Source organism: Natrix helvetica, assembly GCF_964273705.1.
Source record: "Natrix helvetica genome assembly, chromosome: 2".
Lineage (NCBI taxonomy): Eukaryota > Metazoa > Chordata > Lepidosauria > Squamata > Natricidae > Natrix > Natrix helvetica.
The window spans coordinates 38,360,537-38,380,939 of NC_138552.1; the positions used below are offsets into that span (position 1 = coordinate 38,360,537).

At 40.4% G+C, this 20,403-nt stretch overlaps 1 protein-coding gene across 7 annotated transcripts in view; it reads right to left on the reverse strand.

Annotated features, from left to right (window-relative positions):
- The window catches only part of SSBP2 (single stranded DNA binding protein 2), a 157,701-nt gene that overhangs the window by 27,243 nt on the left and 110,055 nt on the right, over positions 1-20,403 (reverse strand). For 4 of the 7 annotated variants that reach the window (XM_081944538.1, XM_081944539.1, XM_081944540.1 and 1 more), the window contains exons 5-6: positions 9,293-9,382; positions 116-175 (exon numbers count right to left, since the gene is read on the reverse strand). In XM_081944538.1, the coding sequence (XP_081800664.1) occupies positions 116-175; positions 9,293-9,382 (150 nt within the window). The remainder of the gene's footprint in view (positions 1-115; positions 176-9,292; positions 9,383-20,403) is intronic. The other 3 variants (XM_081944542.1, XM_081944543.1, XM_081944544.1) reach the window with 1 other exon arrangement.

Sequence of the window (20,403 nt, forward strand, 5' to 3'; positions counted from 1 at the left end):
AACATCATAAATGCAGTTTTTAAGACCTGCTGTTTTCAAAAATGGGTAAAAGTTTGCCTTTCCCAGGTAAATGTTTCTTTGCATCCTTGCATTTCACTGATTAAAAAACTGTTACCTGATTGGGTATCCTTAAAGGTGGCCTTGGGCCTCCTGGATATCGAGGAGACATGAAAGGCTACAAAACAGAAAAAAATGCAATAAAAATAGAGATACAAACCTAATTCGAAAGTAACCACATACTGTTTAACTATATGATCATCTTTATTTATGATCAAAATGCATTCTTTGCTAATGGTGATCTTGATCTGCAAACCTCTGAAGGCCTCAAAAGCCTTCTATTTATTTTCTATCAACACTTTCTCTGCAAATTTTTGCCAAAGTCAGAAATTTTCCTAAACAAGTCTATATATACTAGCTATTATTATTTATCTCTTTCTCTTCGAACCCAGGAATTGTCCAGTGGCTATTCAGAAATTGGGCAATTCTAAGAGCCTGAAAACTAGTCTCTGGAAACATTCATTCTGGTTGAGCCTTGATAAGTGCTCAAAATCAGGATTAAAGTCATTCAATTTTCACAGCTCTTTCATCAAATGGCTGCTTTATTGTTCAACTGAAATATGTACATACTGTTAATAAAACTAATTCACTGAAGAAAATTATGGTTCATTTTTAGACATTTTAAAAATACAGGTAGTCCTCAACTTAGACTGGTTGCTTAGCGACTGTTCAAAAGTTATGATGGAGCTCCCTGGGGGTATTTATGACTGATAAGCTCTGATGGCAGCCCCCTCCCCACTCACATGAACTCAAATCTGGCGCTCGACAATCACGCTGCATTTGGGGCCATTTGCAGCATCCCATAGTCATGTGACTGTGTTTGATCTAAAATAAGCATTTAACTTCTGACTTTCGGCAAAAAATGGTCCATAGACATTGGTTATCTTAACGACACAGCAATTGTTTTGTAATCTCAGCATTTTCTTAACAACCACTGCAAAAAGGTAAAACTTGCGTCACATGGATCAGAGATCTCCAATCTTGGCAACTTTAAGCCTGGCGAACGTCAATTCCCAGAATTCCCCAACAAGCTTTGCTGGCTGGGGAATTCTGAGAGTTGAAATCCACCTGGCTTAAAGTTGCCACGGTTGTAGACGTCTGACGTGGATAACTCAGTTTACAACCACTACAAGTCTATGTCTATCACGAGCAGGCTCCATTATGGTTGGGAGTTGAAGACTTTACTTAAAAAAATACCTTGCATGCCAGAATTAAACAAGTGATATTCTGCCATCATGCTATCCAAATATTTATTAGTTATTTAATAAGCTTCAGACTTTGTGTTGTTGAGTAACCTAGCAGAGTCACTTTTTTGTATCAAAATAAGTTTAGAATCACATGGCTTGCTGTTTTGCATTTTAATTTTCCCACGGAATTACAAAAATATAAATATAAAGGGAAAGTTCTAGTCACTGGAGATGTATGAAAGTTATTTATCTGGAAAAAAACTGAACCTTTAATCACAGTTTTGAAGGCCTGAAAGGAAAGTATTTCAGTTAGACCAACAGCTTTTCTATGCTAGTATTACACTATAGAAAGAGATACTATCAATAGTACAAGACAAATTAAGGTAATCCAAAATTTAAATGGCCTTACAGGCTAAAGCTTGGAGAAAAAATATTAATTTTATAACCATTCATTAATATTCAACTTTTTAAAACTTTTATAGTACAATAGCAATAGCATTACTACACTAGGAATTTATATTACCAATGTAATATCTTTGCTCTTTCTTTGTTTTTCACTCAATAATTTTATTAAGAATTATATTAAAGATATCAAAAACAGTAAAATATATAGAAAGTGCAGACCCCATTTAAAAAATAGTGGAAAAAATAGGAAAAAGAAACTTCCTCATCTCGCCAAGTATATCCAACGTTAACATTTTATCACTGTCCCTTAAAATAAAACCAAATGCATCTTCATTTCATACCTCACCCCATTTTCTAATTCCTCAGCTCTATTAATTAGCAAGTTTATTCTTTCTCTGGAATGTACAACATAATATGTACAGTACTATAAAATCTGTTCTATCTGTGGTTAAAAATGCAGAGAATCCAGTGGCCACAAGATGGCATTGTGCTCTTATAATCATTATACATTTTTATAGACGTTCACAAAAAAACACTTATAAAATTTGGCTTTTAAATTCAACACCTATTTTAACATTTGATTTGTAACTGTAAATGATAACTTTGCCAATTTGTAACTATATAACAAAATGGAACAAAATATTATTCACATTAAGCAAATCCTTGATTTAATGGACTCATGGGAAGTAGAAAAGTATGTTAGACCCGAATGTCCATTAAATTTGAATGGGATTTGAAGCATGCGAAAAATATATTATATTTGGGTAAAATGGTTAATGGAGTTTACATATGTATAAAATGACATTATGTCTATGAAATTGGAAAACAGATTTTATCTCTTGCAACTAACATCTAGCAAATTGAAGGTGATCATTTCATATTTTCTTATCCTGATATACCTTTCAGTCATTGCTAATGTAAGTAATTTATCAATATTTTATTTTGTAGATTTTTTTTTACAAAATCATCCAGAACTAAAACTTTTTTTAGTGTATCTCGTATCAGTGAGGTGTATTTTATTTTCTGGATGACTTGCCACTTATATTTGTAAATACATCTATGGAACTGATTCAATGCATCAACTGCTGAACTCATAAATTTTAATTTTCCCTTAGTAGTAGAACCCTCTGTTACATTCATCTTTAGAAAATCTAATATGGCACCATGATCATTTAACAAATAAATAGAATATTCAAATCTTGCGTAGCACAATTTATGCATATAGAATATGCATAAGCATACATTTTTCCCCAACAAATACAAATTAATTGCAACTGAGTAACAATAATTATTTAAATATATCTGTACATTTGATTGTTACAGAAAGAACAAATGACTAGAATGCATGTAACTGTAGCAATTAGAAGCAGCTAAAATGCATTTAGAATCTATTTTGGTCTACATTCTTACATTTTAAAAAAGTAATGATTCTTCTGGTGTTTGTATCAATACACATTTTAAAAACAGGTTGAGCATTATCATAAAGTTTTTTTTTTTACAATCAATGCATATGTCAACTGCTTATTAAATCAATGTCCCCCCCAAATTTCTTATCATTTTTCACCTCACAATGTATAATTCTTCATTTATTTAGTTTGTTTTTAAATAATGCCCTCTGATCACTGAAAATTCATCCTTTGCGAGAAGATCCAATTTGATCAAACTGTGGTTTGTGTCTTTAAAATGACGCTGGGTTTGTATACTTTCTTTTCTAATAACTTCGGAAATTGCTTGTTAACTGCTTTTTGGCTATTAGGTCAATTGAAACCCCAGCTGAGTTTCCTTGAACCCTTTGTGAAAGAAGTGCTAAATATAAGTTCAAGGTCTTAAAACAATTTTTTTTTTGAATAAGCAGAATACCACCTGCTCAGTTTAAACTTTCATTAGACATTCCATTTAATCTCACCCAGGCCTTACCTCCATCATGTATCATTCTTATTACATTCAGCAATAAACATTAAATTCTACATGTATGCAAAAATTCATATTTAAAGCCTGTTTACTTTATCATAGGCTCCCTCTAAGTGTAAATAATTTTTCCCTTACATTTCTCGATTACTTGAGCAAAAATTTGCTTTGTGTACCTGCAATATAAAGCTGCATTATTGTACCCTCCAAGCTTTTCTCATTCTAACCTCTTACACCATTTTCAATCAGAATTCTGCTAAGAACCTTTCAATTAGCAATGATGCTAATTGTTGTAGTTTTTTTCAGTCTTGCTGCCTTTTCCTTTGTATAGGGAATTTGCCCAGATGTGGTCTTTACACTTTAATCATACTGCTTAGCCACAAATAAATTCTATCCATATTTCAAAATTTTGCTAGTTAAGCTATTAACTTTCTTTCAGGATTTATAAACCCCTCATCATTTTTCTTGCATAGCATTCTTTAATATATCATTGTCATACAACTTTCTTCCAGCATTCCCCCATTTCAGTTTTGTCCCAAATAATTTCATCATTCGTTTTTCTGACTCCATTCACTCCACTGAAGATTACTTATTTAGACCTTTCTACCCCTTCCTAAGCTATTTTTTAATTTAAAAAAAGCATACATATCACTTTTTAAAATCTTTTTTAAAACTTAACCATTCCTTGCTCTGTTTGACTATACTCTATACAGCTATTTTTTTCTCGTATATATAGAGAATACATTTCTTGCACTGACTCTAACCTGAATTAAAGGTTTACAGGGTCATAAAAAGGGAGTTACATGGAATTTTTTCTTGTCCCTAACCTTTTTTCACTTCATCTGTGAACAATAAGCCTTTTTCATACTTCCTATTAAGCACTCTGAGCCACAACCATGTGTTTATTCTGTAACATAACTCTTGTTACTTTATTTTAAGCAGCTTCCTTATTCTCTTTCTTTATGTTCCCATCCTATTTGTTCTGATAAGCAATAATCTATTACTTTTTAATACGGGATTCATACTTTGTTTCCCCTGCAATTGTTCCACTTTCACACTAAATATTGTTTACTTCCTCCCCCTTCCTCCCGTCCCAAGATCTATTCTTGAACCTACCAAAAGTGCTCTGTCACATTTGTACCTATGAATGGACTAATCCGAGTATTTGAAACAGAATCTTTTTTTTAAAGATAAAAGTTATTAAACGTTTAAAAGAGAACATAAAAACTAACACAAAGTGATATGGAATAAAGAAATCGAAAGAGCAGAAAAAGAAAAAAAGCACAGAAAGAAATAAAGGATAAAAATAGATAGGAAGAAGTTTTTGAATTCCTTTGCAGAAAATATGTAGGATTACAAAATTATCTTCTACTCTATAATTGCAAGAAAATTTACAACAAAACTCATCATCAAAATCATAAGCCTTAAATGCATTTTTTCCTGTTTCATGCTAAAAAGACTAAAAGGGATTTCCAATCAGCCATAAATGTAGATATTTTTCCTATTAAGAAAGTCAAGTTAATCATCTTTGCAGGTTCCATCCTCTTCCTCTATTACGGTGTCAAACTTTTCAACTTTTGAGAATACAGTAATCTTGCTGCAGTTGTCATATACTGTATATATAAACAAAGCCCCATTGCATTTTTTAGCTGTCTCTCTGTTAATCTGGTCTCAACTGTACATTATTCTTTAACATTTTTTCAATTAATGTATTTATTTGTATCCAACATTTTTTGATTTTTCACATGTCTACGTGATAGTGTTCCTTCATCTTGTTCACATTTTCAACAAAGAATCAAAGTACCTTTTAGACAATTTCTCTGATGATAAATACCAACAATACATAATTTTATATAGCTTCTCTTTAAAAATATAATGTAAATTCCAATCCTTTCAAATCTATCTTTATCCATTGATCCAATACTGTAGCTAATTTTAAAGCTCTCTTTAAATACACGCATTCTTTCATTTGTTCTTTTTCTGTTTCATATTTCAACAAAATTATATATTTTAGCAATAACATGGTCATTCTTTGTACATAGTTCTATTTCAAACTTAGTCTTGCATTGTTGAAAAGCCTACCTATTATTCACTTTAAACCTTTCTGATAATTGTATATAAAAAATCCATTTTATAATCCCCATGAAAAAATAAAGCACATTGTAGTACTACATAATACCATTTATGTTTACATGATTTCTTGTCTATAACATGCTTTTTATGCTGAAATCCACAAAGGAATTTTTGGGCACAACCTAGATTTTTATTTATTCCATGTTTTAAGAATGCCCTGCCTGCTGTAATTAATTTTGACATCTACACTATCCTTATTATGCCATAGATATCCATGCCATCCAAATTTCAGTTCATGTCCTAACTACCACAATGCTCTATTTCTTTAATACTGAATATTTTTCAAAGCAGATATTCATCAAATAGACATTATTCCCATTCACTTTTTGCTCTACAAATGGCCCAATCACTTTTTCCACATACTGTAATATCATTCTCACCCACCTCTTTCATGTGTCTAAAAGAATAATATTTCCACTGTCATCATTCTAAAATGTAAAATGTAACATACAACTATCATCACCTGTAATATTTTACAACCATAAGCACCTACGACAATAAAGATGACACCAATTCATAATTTTATCCCCTACACTTCAGCTATTCATTTATAGTTAAACCTTCTTCATTTCCTTACAGCTATATGCCAACCCACAGAATCAGACCACCTTTACTCACGTCAATTATATCCTTCCTCCTCTTCTAAGGTTGGCAGATATTTAGCCTTTCTCACTCTTTTCTTTTCATATTATTATTTAAACCTTTTACACTTTTACACTCAATTTGCATTCTTCCCAATTCCATGGCCATTACTAGATGGACCAGTGATACTGTCTTCCATTATTCATGACTTTATTAAGATACAGACAATATAAACTATTCATCAACCCTAGTAAATACATGTGTCATATGCAGCATTCCCAGATAATTATAACTTTTTGGCACATTTTAGTTAGTATTTATTTTATTCTTGAGATTTATAAGGCTACCAAACTCAAACAGAATTCTTTTTTCTGGGTGGCATACAGAATAAAAGTATGCCAAAAATACAACCTCAGCTCAGATTTACTCCACACGTTTATACTAATCTATGCTAGCTAGGATTTCTACTCACTACTTTGCAAATATTTTGCACATGTCCCACCACCTAAAAGGTCTATGCGTCAGACTGACATCTAACTTCCCAAGGAGACATCTGTTACCTTTATGATTTCTATATTTTAGGTTCACTAAAAATAATATCGATATATTCTACTCATATTTTTTTTACTCAGCCTTTAACAAATCTGACAGTTAGACCTGAGTAGTTCTTAAAAATTATTAGCAATTCTTTAGCTAATTTTGGAAATTGTTATTTATTTTTACCTTTAGGTTGTAAGGAAAAAAATTAGAAAAGAACATAAAATAAAAAGAATACAGAACCATATATTCAAAATGCACTGAAAAACATAAATGAGTTTTTTTCAAAAGAAACATGATTATACATTTTTTCTAAGAATCCAACAAATGGATGATATTCAACACAAGTGAAAATAATTTTACCATACTTGATTGAGAAATTCAAGAACTCAGTGCAATGTTACCGCTATATATTATCATACATCCAAAATGAATTGAATTAATGGTAAATTTAAATGCATTTTTATCAACTAGGACACATACCTGTTAGCTATGTATTTTTTAAAGTAAAATTTTGCATAAGCCTAACATATTTTTTTATATTCTTGGTAAAATGATCATGAATTTCATCAGGAATTTTTGAATTTAAGAAAAAGTGGAATCCTGGAGTTGTACGCAATAGTTTTATGAGCTGGGGATAGGGTTAAAGACGTATAAATGGTATCACTTCTTATTCTTTATGGGGGAGTCAAGATAGAGGCAAATCTTTATCAGCAAAACACTAAGCAAAGTAATCACTTAGATAGGAGGTCCCCTGACTCACTCTTCCCTAAAATGAAATTTACCACTCTAAACAAGGCATCTGATTGGCACAATAGGACAGGAAAAATAGTAACACTTTGTCTCCATTATCACTAATGTAGAGTCAAAATGAACTCAAATTCATGCTTGATGAAATTAACTTTTGTTCTTCAAACTGCACTCCACATATTGTTTCTGGTGCTTCATCTCCCAAAGCTCTTCAGTAAAGTAAGATCAAAAGTAAGAATAGAAATGGGCTTGAGAAGAGTTTATGAAGAGTCCAGATTAATTTCTGTACCCAAAACTAATTAGGTCACCACCAGAAGTGCCTCTCATACCACTGGATAACTTATCTTCCAGAAACTGGATCCATTCATTTCCATTTAGTTCGTGGACAAGACGAACCCAGTGTAGCTCCCAGAGAGCACCTCATCCTAAGTTGCCTACTTAGTAATGTGACCACAGCACCAAGTTAAATGGTTCTGCACATTTAAATCATCACATAACTGCTTTGAGGCAAGTACAAGGTCAAATATATGATCATCAATTATTGAGATAACCCTGTGGTTTTAAATACTGAGACATTTTTTTATTCAAGGCAAGAAAAACTGAAACCATCCAACACCAAAAACAAGGAGATGAGAAACAAACTTGTATTCAGATAAAAATCAAGGAGCCAACTACATAGCATGATTGTTAGTGTGCCAGCCTTTGCTTGTAGCCCAAATTAACATGTATATGCTTATCCTTCAGCCATTCTGACTCTACTTTCAAATTCAAATATGTTGTCCTGTAAAATGAGTGTCATCCCAACCCTATTCTTAACCATGTAGCTACTGGAGTCTCTATAACCTGGTTGGGCACATCTCTAAAATGCTTGGCTTGCCCAGCAGATCTCAGTAATACACACTAGCTATGTCTGTTGTGACTGTTATGAATTAAGCTGTGAATGAGCACAGTCTCTCTCTCTCTCTCTCCCTCTCTCTCTCACACACACACACCTCACATACATCAGACACACTCAATCTATATGTATATCTATAATTTCACTATCTTTAGTAACAGTTTTTATCCACAAAAGCTAAGACAATCCCATTCATTTGGCTTTGTTTTACTGCTTAGTGAAACATAAAATAATTTGGTTTCCAAATTAAGGCTTTCATCACTTAACATAATTTGACATACAAGTAGTCCTCGACTTGCTCATCTTTTAATGATGACCTGAGGTGACAACAGCCTTGGATAGGGTGCTTTATGCCTTCCAACAATCTCACGGTCACATGATTGCTATTCAGGTGCTTGGCAACAGCTCACATTTATATGGTCATGATTTGTGATTACACATTGCTAGTTTGAACTTCCCTAGTAGTATGAAGGTACTATTTTCTGTAGCATATATCTTTAACAAAGAATCAAAATAATACAATTTAACTTAAGACTCTACTAGACAAAGTAGCAAAGCAAGCAACCAATTTCTTCTATCATACAACTTCACCTGTGGCCCACTTAAATTAAGTTATCATTGTACATTTAACACTTTATCCTAGATTTTACGTTTGCACTGCTGATATAAACAGCACAAACTTATTTTCTACTGATAAAATCCATAGAAACACCCTATTCTATCCCAAACTGTGCATTTTATTCATGGAAGAAATGGTATTCTTTCATGGCAGTGCCAGAAAATACTATTTTCTCTTTTCTAAGTTCTGAAAGCCCTATAATCAAATTGTTCTGAATACCTGAAAAAAACCCGGTGGAACAGGACCTACTGGCATGCCATCTCCTGGGGGAATGTTTCCTAGCACTGGACTGGGAGCTGCTGCAGCGCTCTGAAAAGAACAAAGGAAAAATAAACCTTTGTCATTGCACACAATAGGCATAAAACCAAAATACTACTTTGACCATAGTGTGGCAAGGCAGAAAGGAATACTCTCTGCATGACAGATTTAATTTTTTCTTCCATTTAAAATAATTAGTGCTCATTTTCAAAGTGCAGAAGTGAAACACTTAAATACAAACGTAGATTTCTTTAATAAATGACTAAAGGGAAACTCAAGGATCAGGGACTTCATTTAGTTTAAACAAAGACTTGTAAATTGTGCATTTACAAAATGTTCTATTACACCTCAGTCCAATAGGCAACTTTCAATCAGAAAAGTAGCATGTCAGTAATCAGCTAATATTCAAAACAAAACATTATGAAATAATTCAGTTGTAAATGTACTAACACAATTCTATAACTAAGTACACGGTATCGGTGCAATTTTATAATTTATTAAGAAACAGTCTCCTTAAAATGATAATGAACTTTATATATGTGGAATGATGCTTAAATGTGATCAAATTAAATATGATAAATGATGGAAACAGTTGCAGAATTAAATTGGGAGCCATATTTAGTTATTTTTCTTATTTCACTCTGGTGCCAATAATAACCTGGGAGACAGGAATTAAATCAAGAAAAGAGTGTATATCTGATGAAAAAGGACTATATTTATCCCTCACTACTTTTCAAGTAAAAGGTGGAAGATCCAATCTTAGCCTTCCACATAATAGCTTTCAGTCCTAAAACTGGGGTTCTCAAATTTGTTTGCACTGTGAATCCAACAAAAGTTGGGATGATGACGATGGTAATTCAAGATCAGATGGAAAACTAAAAACCTTTTCTAATCTCCTTCTTCTTTGCATTACAATCTAGAATCTCAAGTTGTCATCCCAAGCAGTTGGTCGGGGATGATGGGAACTGTTGCTGCTGAAGACTGGCTTTTGTGGAGGCTGGCTGATTAAGAGCAATAACCTAAGGATAGTGAAGCACTTGTGGACATTATCTACTTGTTTTTTTTATGGTGCCCACAACTTGGATTCTCTAATCAGTCCTTTAATAGATGTCCGAGCAGCTGTGATAACCCTCTTGGGATTGATTGGATTTTAGGACGGCCCTTCTAATATAGGAGACAATTAGAGATTGGGTGGGGGGTGACCCTGAAAAAGAGGCTGGAGGCCCTTTCCTATGGAAAGAAGATGACTGTTACAGTTTTGAGGGTTCCAAAGACTTTGATAAGCCTTGCAACCTGTGTGGCTGTTGAAGAAGCACCTCATATTGGAGGAAGAGCTGGTATTGAGTTGCTAAACCAGGAGTGGAGAATGAGGCTTCTTCCAATTTGCTAAGTATATATAGCTATCTACTGATGTGATAGCTTTTGATCAAAATCTGTTTGCTGCTCCTGCCAGTTGTCCGCCAATGATAGCAGAAAAAGCCAAATGAGTGTGTGGTGTTAGTACCAGCAATTATCCAGTATAGTGTGTTTAGGGACTTTCTCTGTTCTCAATTCTGAGAGGGGGAATTGCCTTCATCTGGGCCTGTACCTCTCCCTCCTGTCAGCTCTGTGGTATGTGCAGCACAGATTCTTTCTATCAGCAATCTCCAGAAATTAGACCTCTATGCTCAAGTTTCCTTCTGGCATTTAAAAAAAAATATTCTGCCCCCCATAAATGTACGATCCCTCTCAAATTAACTTGTAGCCTCCAAAGGAGTCATGGTCTATAGTTTGAATATCCTCATCCTAAGGCATTCTCTTTTATAGGAAGTTAACATATGTTATAATACAACTAAATTTAGATTATCCTGAATTAATGCAAAACAGCAGCTGCAGGAGGAAATAAATTAACATGCTGATCGTTGATTAGATAACAGGGTAAGATGAAGCCTTTATCATAATTTTCTTCCAAAGTATGGAACTTTGAATGTGCATTAAAATTGAAAGTATGCAGAACACTACTTTTATTTTTGTTTCCTATACAATGTGAATTCTTCCTTTTGGCAAATGTACAGCTACTTATATTAAAAATTAACAAAAAGCTTTGAAATAAAATTGCTGAAAAACAAATTGATATTATGGGTTTGTATATAGAAAATGTTAATTTTTGAAAGAAAAGATATTCCATTTTTAAAGTGAACCAGGGATGAAATACACTAATTTTTGACACCTTTCAAACTAAGTAGGCAGGAAATACAGCTCCTTTATTGCAATAAATAAATTGCTATTTCTTCCAGATATTCATATTACCATTACATCTAGATTTATATAAATCTTTCTAACAGAACTATATTTTGGTGCTTTATTTGGTCTGAAAAGATTTCTAACATCATACTCTTATGAGCTCGGAGGATTTACTTATTATAAATGAATTATAATTTCCCATGAAATAGAATTGGCCACTGGGTGTCACTTTTGCACCCAATATATAAAGTTCATTTTGAATTAATTGAGTTTTTAGCATAATACCTCCTTAAGGAACCCTACTGCATAAATGTGAGCATGTAAAACTAAATCTCACTATAGAGACACAAGGTGATCCTGTTTTACTATAGACTTCTCAAAAATAGGGGTGAAAACAGGAAGTTTAGATTACAAACATTTCTGTTTTTGCTGATGAATCTAATTTAGTCACATATTTAACTGCTACATTAAAAATTAGAACTAAAGCTAAAATGATATAAATCTGCATGTATGTTGGTAGACAAGCATACAATGGCAGGTAACAAACTAACTTTGTATCCATTTTAATAGTATCTATGTGATTATGTAAAATAAATACAATTATACATTAAATGAAAAGATGTTGACTAGAAACTTCTTTCAATGTGCCTCAAATAAATTATAAAATGTTGGTGTAATTCCCAAAATAAACTTTTCTTTAAAGATCCAAATCAAAGTTATATGTGGTCTTTCATGTAGTGTGGGGGTGTCAAACTCAATTTCATTGCAGCCTACATCAGGATTGTGCTTGACTTCAGAAAGCTGGGGTGGGCGTGATCACTCGTGTCGGGGGTGCCCGTGGTGGCCCGAGTACTCTGCCAGTGAAAACGGCTGCTGAGCTCCATTTCCTCTTGCCTCCTGCAACACTTTGCCAGCAAAAACGGAGCTCGCGAGGGCCGCATGTAGCCCTTCCGAGCTCTGTTTTTGCTGGCAGAGGCACTGCGGGCTGGTCATTCGCTGTTTCCAGGATGGCCCCACAGGCCAGATCTAAGTACCCTGCAGGCCGGATCTGGCTCGCGGGCCTTGAGTTTAATACCCCTGATGTAATGCACTAAATGTAGTTTTAAAAATCATTTCTCAGTGCCCTCTTTTCCTGTAAGACTTTTTCTGACATGGATTTCTGACATGTCTTCCTGCCAGAGTTTATGATGTTGAAGCATCATCATAGTTTACTGATAATTGCATACATTAATTATGATGCAAAAGTAAAATTTTCTGTTTATCTGTAATCTAGAGCAGGGGTGTCAAACTGGAAGCCTGTGAGATGCATCATGTTCAGGCCATGCCCATCCCCACTCCACAGAGTCAAAAACAGTCGCAATATGTCACATGAGGCGATCGGGTTTGACACCCATGATTTAGAGGCCTCTAGACAGTTCACAGTTCAGTTACAATTCTAGAAAAGTTGCATACTCTGAGTACAGTTACATATTATACATCTCAAAACTGACTGACATATATTTAGCAGTTTCCTACTTCTCAAGCTACAGTATTGCAACAGTTCTTAATTTTATAATCTGAGAAATACTACTCAGCAATTTGCATTGTTTATAAAAATTGATTTGTTTGTAGTCTGTTTCCTATGTCAGCTAATGTGACATATTAAAAATATAGACTTCATTATAGTGCCTGAGACAGCAACAAAGCAATGGATCATATAGCTATTTGAGCAGAGTGATCTATAACCATATAGAATATGTAACCTTCAAGAACATAATTAATTTTATCCACACGGCCACTATTCTTTTTAAATAATATAAAAGATATATCAAGCAATGGCATTGTTTAGACTTGGCTGTTCCTTCTGATATAAAGAAACATATTGTTCTGAAAAAAAAAATCACTGTCACTCCTTGGCAAGGGTCACAAAAGATGACTCTGGCAACATCTCATAATCATTTCTTTATAACGAGTAAAGAACTTTCCATATTAGAATGGAGAGATCTATACAAAAACAAAACAAGCCATAACATTAATAAATAAATCATATAAGATGAAGAGGCACAGTCTTAATTGGAAAAGTAACATGGTAGGTTACCTTTAGAATACTTCAGCATTCGTCTGTTTATAGTTGATAGTTACTTCTAACAACTTTGATATGATTGCTTGTGAAACTTGTTAAAAAGCATAACTATTTAATAAATATTTAGAATTCTAAGCTTTTATGACAATCATATGCTTGCCAGTTAGCGTTTTTAAACAACTGAAGTCTTGACTACAATGCAAAGCCAGTTGGACAACAAGCATTCTCTATATAGGATTTAACTGACTGTATCTAAACGTGCACTCTCTGGAAGCTGTATTTTTTGTCTACCTTTTTAGAACCTAATTTTCAGAGAACTGGCTTTAAAATGTAGTTTTAAAGAAGCAGAGAACAAAATAGACATAGCTTCAGTTTACTTTTATTCTAATAACCAACTCACTCCATAATGACTCAATTCACCACAAAAATGATATGCATCTTGATTTGCCTCTTATTGTTCTGCTGTTTAATGCCACCTAACTCTTAAATCCAAATGAACTGAGAGAGAAGCATTGGTTTGAGTGAGACTTGGGGGAAACAGAAGTTCAGAGCTTGAATGTGGCTTGTTTTTCTTTTAAAAATCTCTGTTCTGTCCCCAGTGGAATCGTTTCTAAACACAACTGTTGAAATGAAAATGTATAAATAAAAAGGTTATCTTGCTATAGTGGATTTTATCAATTTTGCACTAAGAGAAAAGGAATTTTAACTACTCTCTAGCCCTCATACAGACATTTTAAGGTCTATAAATTATTGTTTATTACCATATTTTACAGAAAGAGCTGCCAATTTTGAACATAATTAATTCTTCCAATAGTACAATTTTTGGAAAAAATTATATAAACTAGATGTCTGAATTGCTCCCTGTAATAGGATTTTTTTCAACAAAGATAATAAAATGATAATTGTTCTGATGGATTTGTTACCACATTGGCAAAGGCAAAGTATTTTATAGCATTCTACAATAAGCCCAATGTAGAATGACCATTGGCTTACCTGAAGGGTCCTTTTCTGTGCACCGCGGGAGAGTCCAAGCAATGGGTTAATTCAGTCTGGTTGCCCTTGGATACTGAGGAACTTTTTTCCTCCCTTTAACCACACCTCCTCGTGTGATTACTGCCAGAATTAATGCCGAAAAAGTCAATCTGTCGAGAGGATGGAGCGAAGGCGTCCAAGATGTCTTTAGTTGAGAAGAGGAACGAATCCCCGGGCCGAAGACCAGGGTGGGTTGGACTCTCCCGCGGTGCACAGAAAAGGACCCTTCAGGTAAGCCAATGATCATTTTCCTGTGGACCGCTTGGAGAGTCCAAGCAATGGGACATACCCAAGTTATTGTCCGGTTGGGCGGGCAGAAGCAGAGTCCCGGGATTCGGTTGAAGACACAACCCCTTGAAGCACCCTCCTGCCAAAGGATGCCTCAGCCGAGGCGTAAATGTCCAGTTTGTAATGACGGATGAAGGGCGACGGGGAAGACCATGTAGCCGCTTTACAAATGTCTAGGATTGATGCCTGGGTGGCCCAGGCCGCCGTGGTGGCCGCGCTGCGAGTGGAGTGCGCAGTGATGCCCTGTGGCACCGACCTGGACTGGTTTTCGTAGGCCAAGGCGATGCAGGCGCGCAGCCACCTGCCAACAGTGGAAGAGGAGACTTTCTTGCCCAGGGAACCTGGATGAAATGACACGAACAAGGACTCCGACTTCCGGAATTCGGAGGTACGGGCGATGTATGTTTTCAGCGCCCTTCTCACGTCCAACATGTGCCACTGTCGTTCCCTGGGATGTGACGGTCGCGGACAGAAATCAGGAATTACAATTTCTTGCGTTCTATGGAACCAAGTATTAACCTTTAGAATAAAGGTAGGGTCCAGTCTCAACACCACCCTGTCTGGGTGGACGGTACATAGGTCCTGGCGAACTGACAGGGCTGCCAGTTCTGATATACGACGAGCTGACGTCACGGCGATGAGGAATGCCGTCTTGAGTGTGAGATGACGTAGTGACGTAGTGCTGAGGGGCTCGAAGGGTGGAGCGGTGAGCGCCTGCAGAACCACGGACAGCTGCCAGGTGGGATAACGATGGACCGTGGGAGGCCGTAAGTTACAAGCTCCTTTGAGAAAGGAACGGACCCTGGGAACCTTGCTAAGGGGCAAGACCGGGTCACCGGCCCAAACGGTGGAGAGGGCCGCCACCTGACGTCGAAGGGTATTTGGCGCGAGGCCCTTGGCAAGACCCCCTTGTAGAAAGTCCAGGACGCGGGAGACCGGAGCCGTCACCGGGTCTAAACGTAAGGCGTCGCACCATTTGGCGAAGGAAGCCCACGAGGCATCGTAGATTCGAGTGGTTGACGGTCGCCTAGCTGCCTGAATGGTGTGTACTACCTCCCTTGAGAAGCCCTCGCGCATCAGCTGGTCCCCCTCAAGTGCCAGACGGCCAATTGGAGCCATTGGGGCTCTGGATGAGTTACGGCCCCCTGGCTGAGGGAGACTTGGTCTGGAGGAATCTTCCACGGAGGTGACAGGGAGAGGCTGACCAGGTCGGCGAACCACGAACGACGGGGCCAGTGCGGGGCCACGAGGAGTACCTCCGCCTCCTCCGCGATGATCTTGTGGATGACTTGTGGAATCAGGGGCAGAGGAGGGAAGGCATAAAGTAGGCCCCGGGGCCAAGGGGAGCGAAGGGCATCCGTCCCTTCCGCCCCCGGACACTGGAAGCGGGAGAAATAGCGGTGAAGTTGAGCATTTTCCCTGGATGCGAATAGGTCGACCGTGGGAGTGCCGAACCTGCAGGACAGCTGGCGAAACAGAGCCGGATCCAGTTTCCACTCTGCCGGGTCTATGGTGGTTCTGCTCAGCCAGTCCGCCTGGGTGTTGTCGACACCCGAAATATGGTCGGAACGAAGAGATGCCAGATGCCTCTCCGCCCAGCGCCCCAGGGATTCCGCTTCCTTCATCAATGTCTTGGATCTGGTGCCCCCCTGGCGGTTTATGTGGGCCTTGGTGGCCACATTGTCCGTCATCAATAGGACATGTTGATGGTGAATGTCCTGGTGAAAATGTCGGAGTGCCAGGCGGGCCGCACGCAGTTCCAGAAGATTGATGCTGCAGGAGCTCTCTGCGAGTGACCATTTGCCTTGCACCATTAGATGACCCATGTGTGCCCCCCAGCCGGCGAGGCTTGCGTCTGTGGTGACCACTAACCGGATGGGCTCCTTGAACAGGTGGCCCTTGAGGAGTGCAGGGGACGTCCACCATCGGAGCGATCTCTTCACTGCTGGGGGAACGTTCACCAGTCGATTCGAGTTGCTCCTTGAGGCCCTCTGGTGAGGAAGGAGGAGCCATTGGAGAGCTCTGGAGTGAAGGCGAGCCCATGGGACGATCGAGATGGAAGAGATCATTTTTCCCAACAGCTGTGACAGGAGGACGATCGGTACCTGTCTCGCGAGCATCACCATGCGGGTCATGGCCACTAAGCTGTCTAGCCTGTCCTGGGATAGGAAGACCCTGCACAGGGAAGTGTCTATGACCGCCCCCAGGTGGATAAGTCTGGTGGTGGGAACCAGATGGCTTTTCTTCAGATTTAGGGAAAAGCCGTGGCTCCTCAGGGTTCTCATTGTGATGCGGAGGTCCCGCAATGCCTGCCGCCTGGACGACGACTGGATCAGGATGTCGTCCAGGTAGCACTGGAGCCTTATGGGTCTGCGCCTCAGTTGGGCTGCTACAACCGCCAGGACCTTGGTGAAGGTCCTGGGGGCCGACGACAGGCCGAAGGGGAGGGCCCGGTATTGAAAATGCCTGCCGGCATGAAAGAAGCGCAGGAACCTCCTGTGCTGGGGACGGATGGGGATGTGTAGGTAAGCCTGCTTGAGGTCGATAGAGGTAAGGAGGTCTCCCTGACGGATCCCCGACAGGATGGACTGGAGGGACTGCATCTTGAACCTCCGGTAGGCGATGTGCCTGTTGAGGTTCTTTAGGTCCAAGATGGCCCTCCAGCCCCCCGAGTTCTTTGGTACCAGGAAGAGGATGGAGTAGAACCCCCTCCCCTCCTGGTCGGGGGCGACCTGCTCTATCGCGTCTATCTCCAGGAGATGAAGGATCTCCTGGTTCATAAGCTCCCTCTTCAGAGGACAGGAAGGAGTGGGGCACCGGATGAAGTTCCGGGGAGGGGGGGGATAGGAATTCTAGGGATAGGCCCTCCCTTACAATCTGGAGGACCCAGGCGTCCTCCGTGGTCTGGGCCCAATGGTGGGCGAATAGCTGGAGGCGCCCCCCTATGGGTGACAGGCCCGGGCAGTCACTTAGATTTGCGGAAGGTCCTGTTAGAGGCACCTCCGCGGTTGGATTTACGGAAGCCGAATTGTTGTCTACCTCTGTCCCTAAAGGAGGATCTGTCCTGGAACCTGTCCCGACTGACCGGCCGGTCGGTAGGACGGGGAGAAGGAAGAAGAGGTAGAGGGTTCAGAGGCACGAAAGGGCTGCCTCCTGGGGAATGGAGCGGACTTGCGGTCCTGCTTCTTAGTGGTGGAAGGTAAAATCTTTCTTTTATCTTTGGATTCAATGAGGAGAGGCTCAAGCGCCTCCCCAAATAACTTGGCGCCCTTAAAGGAGGCTGAGGCCAGCTTCCATTTATGCTTCTGGTCCGCCTGCCAGTGGCGGAGCCAGAGCAGGCGGCGTGAGGTGACGTTGGCCGCCAAGGCTCTAGAAGCAAATTTAGAGGCGTTAAGGGATGCGTCCGCCGCATATTGGGAAGCCACAATTATTTTTGAAATATCCTGGCGGAGGCGCAAGTCTCCTGCCGGGAGTTTGGCCAACAGTTCCCTTAGCCATATAACGGAGGCCCTGTTAAAAAAGGAGGCGGAAGAGGAGGCTTTGATGGCCCAGGCAGCCGCCAGGTGGGCCTTATGGCATACCCTCTCCGCCTTCTTATCCTCCGCCTTGAGCCCATCCAGCAGATCTGCTGGAAGGGAGGAGTTGGAGGTGAGGGCAGTGATAGGTGGTTCCACGGCTGGGAGAACCAAAAGGTCTTCCAAGGTGGGGTCCATAGAGTAAAGTTTCTTGTCTGCCCCGCTGGGGGATGACAAGGTGGCTGGTTGGGCCCACTGGCGTTGGATTACGTCCAGGAATAAACCTGGAACCGGGACCACCTCTTGTTGGGGGGCCGGGACGTCGAACATGGCCGCATTGGGGTTTTCGGGAACAGCATCGGCCGAAGGTTGGGCCGGCTTAGGTTTAATCCCTACCCTGGTAGCTAGTTTGGCCTTGCGGAGAATGGACTTAAAGAGAGTAGGTTTGAAAAGTCCGGAAAAGGAAGGGGCGTCCGGGGGGAGGCCCTCGTCTTCAGATAGCTCCAGGCCGTCCTGGTCAGCGTCCTCGATGGCGGAGGTTTCGCTGACCATGGATGACTCAAGGGACGGATGGCGGGCACGCTTGGCTGGAGGAGGGGCCGCCGGGCCCCGGGGAGTGGCTCCTGGCCCCGAAGGGGGAGGGGAGCGCTTTTGGAGGCCCTCAGCAATGCCTCTGGCGATAGCACGATCGACCAAGGCCTGCACGCGGGGTGACAGCTCGGACTCCTGATCAGAGTCTGATTCCGGGTCCCTGGGGTCCTGGAGATGGTAGTGGGAGCCCCCAGCCAGGGGAGCCCTGGTGTGACCCTCTGGGACTGGGTCCTGTTCATATGGCCAGGACGGGGCAGGAGAAACTGGTTCCACCAGTGATCTGTCCGGGGACAGATCCTGAGACTCTACCTCCTCATTCAACAACGCCAAGATATCACCTCTGGATGGGGGAACGGGGGCCACCTCTGGGGGGACCCTGTCCCAGCCTGGCGCCGGGCCTTCTCAAATTGTTTATCAAGGGCCCGCTGGCGCCTCTCAGCGTCCTTGGTTTCGGCTGCAGACGGGGCCTTGACAGGGTGCTTATTAGTGGCCCCTGAGACGCCCTTGGCCACACTCCCACCTCTACTGGAAGGGGGATCCTTGCTAGGGGCCTGAGAGGGGCCAGATCTAGCCTCAAGGGAACCTGATGGAGGGGGCAGCTCCATGCCAATGACCGCACAAGGATGATGCAGAAAACACAGGCAAGCGGGTAGGCTGCAGCAGAATTCGACTGGCTACACTGAAAAGCATAAAAAAGACAATCATGATTAATAATGCAGGCATAGGAAGATTCAATAAATCCATTTCAGCCTAACACTAGTAGCCAAATGAGAGGAGGACACCCAGGAGGTTGAGCTATGAGGTGGGCCCGCAGCTCAGGCTGCAGTAACCCCTGCAGGAGAGACAGGGAAGTCAGTAAGCCAGGAGACTAGAGGCTTTAAAAAAAGGGAAGGCCTGGCCAGATCTTAAGGATAGAGAAAAAATTCTTCCCTGTGCCGGTGCAAAGGACACGTGGTGGCAAATTACCAGCGCCGCTGATGTCCAGTGAGTGGTGGCCGAGGGTCCGCTGGGCGGGCCCGGCGAGGCCCTGTGGCCACCAGGCGGCCTCCTGCATGAGCGTGGCTGAGCGGCAGAGGCCTGAAATTAAAGGCGCGAACTTTTCGCGCCTAAAAATGGCCGCCGCAACAGCGAGGAGCTGGGCGGAGAGGAAAGCGGCAGCCAGGATCAATCCGGGCCGCTCGTTGCTCCGCGGCGACTGAGGGGTGGAAAAAAACGCAGGGAAGTCAAAAAACGAAAAAACTAGGCCGGAAAATAACAACCGGGGAGGGAACCGAGCCAAAAAAACAAAGAAAAAACCCCCTCGCCGCTGCTGCCGCGCTCTAGGAGCAAGCGGCAAGTTTCCAAGCCTGCACGAGTGCGAG